The sequence below is a fragment of the Macrobrachium nipponense genome, chromosome 3, assembly GCF_015104395.2.
Source record: "Macrobrachium nipponense isolate FS-2020 chromosome 3, ASM1510439v2, whole genome shotgun sequence".
Taxonomy (NCBI): Eukaryota; Metazoa; Arthropoda; class Malacostraca; order Decapoda; family Palaemonidae; genus Macrobrachium; species Macrobrachium nipponense.
The window spans coordinates 4,642,828-4,646,081 of record NC_087202.1 but is presented as its reverse complement, the minus strand read 5'-3'; the positions used below and the strand labels follow the sequence as shown (position 1 = coordinate 4,646,081).

Sequence of the window (3,254 nt, the reverse complement as noted above, 5' to 3'; positions counted from 1 at the left end):
ACCGTTGATTTTAACATATCTAATTTTGTGTCCCAAAATAAGAAACCAGCTTTAGGAGGAAATCGCTGTTCCTGTTACAGTGATAAAACCCAGTTACCATATGGAAAATGTCATGGGGTCTCTCTACTCGCAAACAGTAATAACTCTGCTAGGAAGATTGTTCTGCAGCTTTACAGAGGAGAGGGAACAAGACTTTGGGTATCTTGCAGTCTGACACTGTTGTTTGTTACAAAACAAAATAAGGGAAATAAGGGATTTTCAAATTAACATCTTCTGACCCTCCCCATTCACAAAACTAGATCCCTCAAGACACCCTGATGTGAGAAAAGATATGCTTGAGACTTTAAATTAATTAACCCTTTCATGCACAAACCACACATATGTGCATCTGATTCACATCACTTCAATGAACTCGTGTGCGTGCATCAGAAAATATTTGTTTTATTGCCCCTTTGTCCTATGATACCCAACACAAACATTAATGAATTATATATCAAAAGAAAGTTAACCTATTTTACTTTCGTGCTGAATAAAAAAACTGAGCTATCTCTGTTTAGCAATTTTTGGTGAACTAAGAAAAAAGCGGCACAAAAATTTTCCAATATGGCTAACTTCAACTCGTGATACGGACACTTTATTCTTGTTTTAGGGATTTATTATAGCATATCAGAATAAAGTATAACTCATTATCTATACAATGACATCAAATTCATTAACGTAGCATAAAACAGGTTACACAGAGCAAATATTTTTCCTGCAGGTGTTCTCGAGAGGTCAGATCACCTACACCAGCGAAGAAGTCCACGACTTGACTCCAAATGACCTACCAATCAGCGACTCAGATCTTCTGGAGCCCTTGCAACCACTCAATGACAGCAGCCTCATCAGAGGATACTTCAACATTGACATTCCCTTAGGGCCATTGACTTCACCTTATCTTAAGGCAAGTTTTGAGGCGAATTATTGATATCATAGGAATTTTATCTAGGTAGTTATTTTTCAATGTTCGTCATTTTCCTAACTGTGGCTGTTAGTCCAACCGAACCGAATCACTGAAAAAAGATAATAATAAGATGTTGCAATATGTCTGAACCTTTGTTAATGTTTAGAAAGAAGAACCCCTAATCCCTCTCCCACAGGTCCTGATATGGTACTCCCGCAGCGATGGCGAGGTCGTATCAGCCTCTGCAAGCGCTGCCGTGAGCAAATGTCTCAGGAACCCGACCTCTCTCAGGTGGGAGACGAAAACGGACGCTTTGCCCTCTCCCAAGGATGACGTTAGTCTTGTCCTTTCGTCCGCGCCGAGCTCCATCTGTGGCTTAGGTTTGTGTCCCGAACAGTACATGTGGTGTGAATACTTGTTATTATATACAAGAAGACAAGAGGTTTGATAGAGGAGCTGTTGTAGATTAGCTTCTGAAAACATAAAGTTCTTTATTTTATCTACGAAGGGAGTATAAGCTAGCATGATATAACTGGAATCACCCATCAGACATCGAACCTAAAGAAATTCTATAATGCTCGTTGCTCCATTTCCACAGGGGTGGTGGATGAAAGCATTGAACTGCTCTCTGGAGGTCAGCGAGGAACCCCGACACTTGGAACAATATTCCAGTTGTCGAAGTAGCAAAAAGTTATAGAGTGGGAAAAGTCACAAGTCGATGATTATCTTTATTGCAATGGCAATGACGAAAACCCTGTTATCGGTAAGTACTTGACCAGTGGTTGGTAGAAGTGGAGCGGGCTTTTGCTTCCACGGGTTGTTTATAAGCTAAGGTATTTGGTAATAAGAGGATTTTAGGCTCAGGGTGGACCTGTCAACTCGAACCAACCAAACGAGACAGGTTGGTGTTGTAATAACATAAAGAAGATATTCTGATGATATATAATGATAAGCAAAGATGATATTACTCTTTGTGATATCAATTATTCTGAGTTGATATTACTGAATGAAAATAACTGAGTCTTATAAATATTAATCATTTAATTTTTTTACACCACTCGGCAGATTATGATTATGGTACTGCAGCGCCAGTAAGTCGAATAAAAAAGTGCTCATGGATACAGTAATTATATTGATGCCTTGAAATATTTCGATGTGAGTTTTACTTTTTTTCTTTATAAATAACCGATTTCTTTTGCCCTTGACAGGAAACCTTTCCCTTCCTTTCTCTCCCTCTCCCTCTTGTGCTCTTCAATGTTTGAGAAGTCTTTGTATTCCAAACTTATCAGAAATGTATCCATAAAAAAACAATTTGTGAAGTCACCAATCCATGAGATATATAGGCAGTCCCCCGGTTATCGGCTGGGGTTCCGTCCGTTCACAATGATATGATGCTAACTGAAAATCGGCGATAACAGCGCTAATCGTGGGACTAATAACTGGGATAAAAAAACTGCTGTTAAGTGGGGATATGTGCCAATAACCAGAGATTGGCACCGATAAACAAAGACAGTGCCGAAAATCCTAGTTATCATCATCTCTCAACATAACCGGTGACTTGCCTGTATATACATTATATATTTTATTTTATATATATATATATATTATATATATATATATATATATATCTATACATATATATATATATATATATATATATATTATATCATATATATATAGGTGTGGTATATATATATATATATATATTATAATATATAAATATATATATATATATATATATATTATATATATATATATATATTATATATATATATATATATATATATATATATGATGGTAAAAGTGTTCTGTTATAACAGAATTCCATCAAATAAAAAAAGGAGCCCATAAACTCACCAAAATATAGAGAGAGAGAAATACTATGTTTCAGAGACTGCTGTCTTCATTTCATATACCTGAAGAGTGAGATAGCAGTCCTCTGAAATATAGTATTTCTCTCTCTATATTTTGGTGTTTTTATGGCTCCTTTTATTTGATATATATATATATAATATATATATATATATATATATATATATTATATATATATCATATATAACATATATATATATATATATATATATATATATATATATATATATATATATATATATATATATATATATATATATATATATATATATATATATATAGAGGTTTTTGCCAAAATTATATTCTTGTATTCATTAAGAAAAAATCTTCCCTATGTCATAATGATAATCTTGCCAGTTAAAACTCTTTGTGAATATTCATTACAAAAAACTAATTACTTCCAAATTCGTTAGAAAAAGGTTTAAAATATGAACCTCTT

General features: G+C 34.0%; 1 protein-coding gene and 1 long non-coding RNA gene across 2 annotated transcripts in view; both read left to right on the top strand.

The window, feature by feature from the left end:
* LOC135222118 (uncharacterized) overlaps positions 1-3,254 on the top strand; it is an 83,156-nt gene that overhangs the window by 23,514 nt on the left and 56,388 nt on the right. Inside the window, 1 exon segment of the mRNA XM_064260288.1 lies at positions 2,053-2,098. Within this exon segment, the coding sequence (XP_064116358.1) occupies positions 2,053-2,098 (46 nt within the window).
* On the top strand, positions 764-1,619 carry LOC135221611 (uncharacterized). The gene is made up of 3 exons (XR_010316045.1): positions 764-943; positions 1,140-1,323; positions 1,542-1,619. It is a non-coding gene; the product is annotated as an uncharacterized LOC135221611 (long non-coding RNA).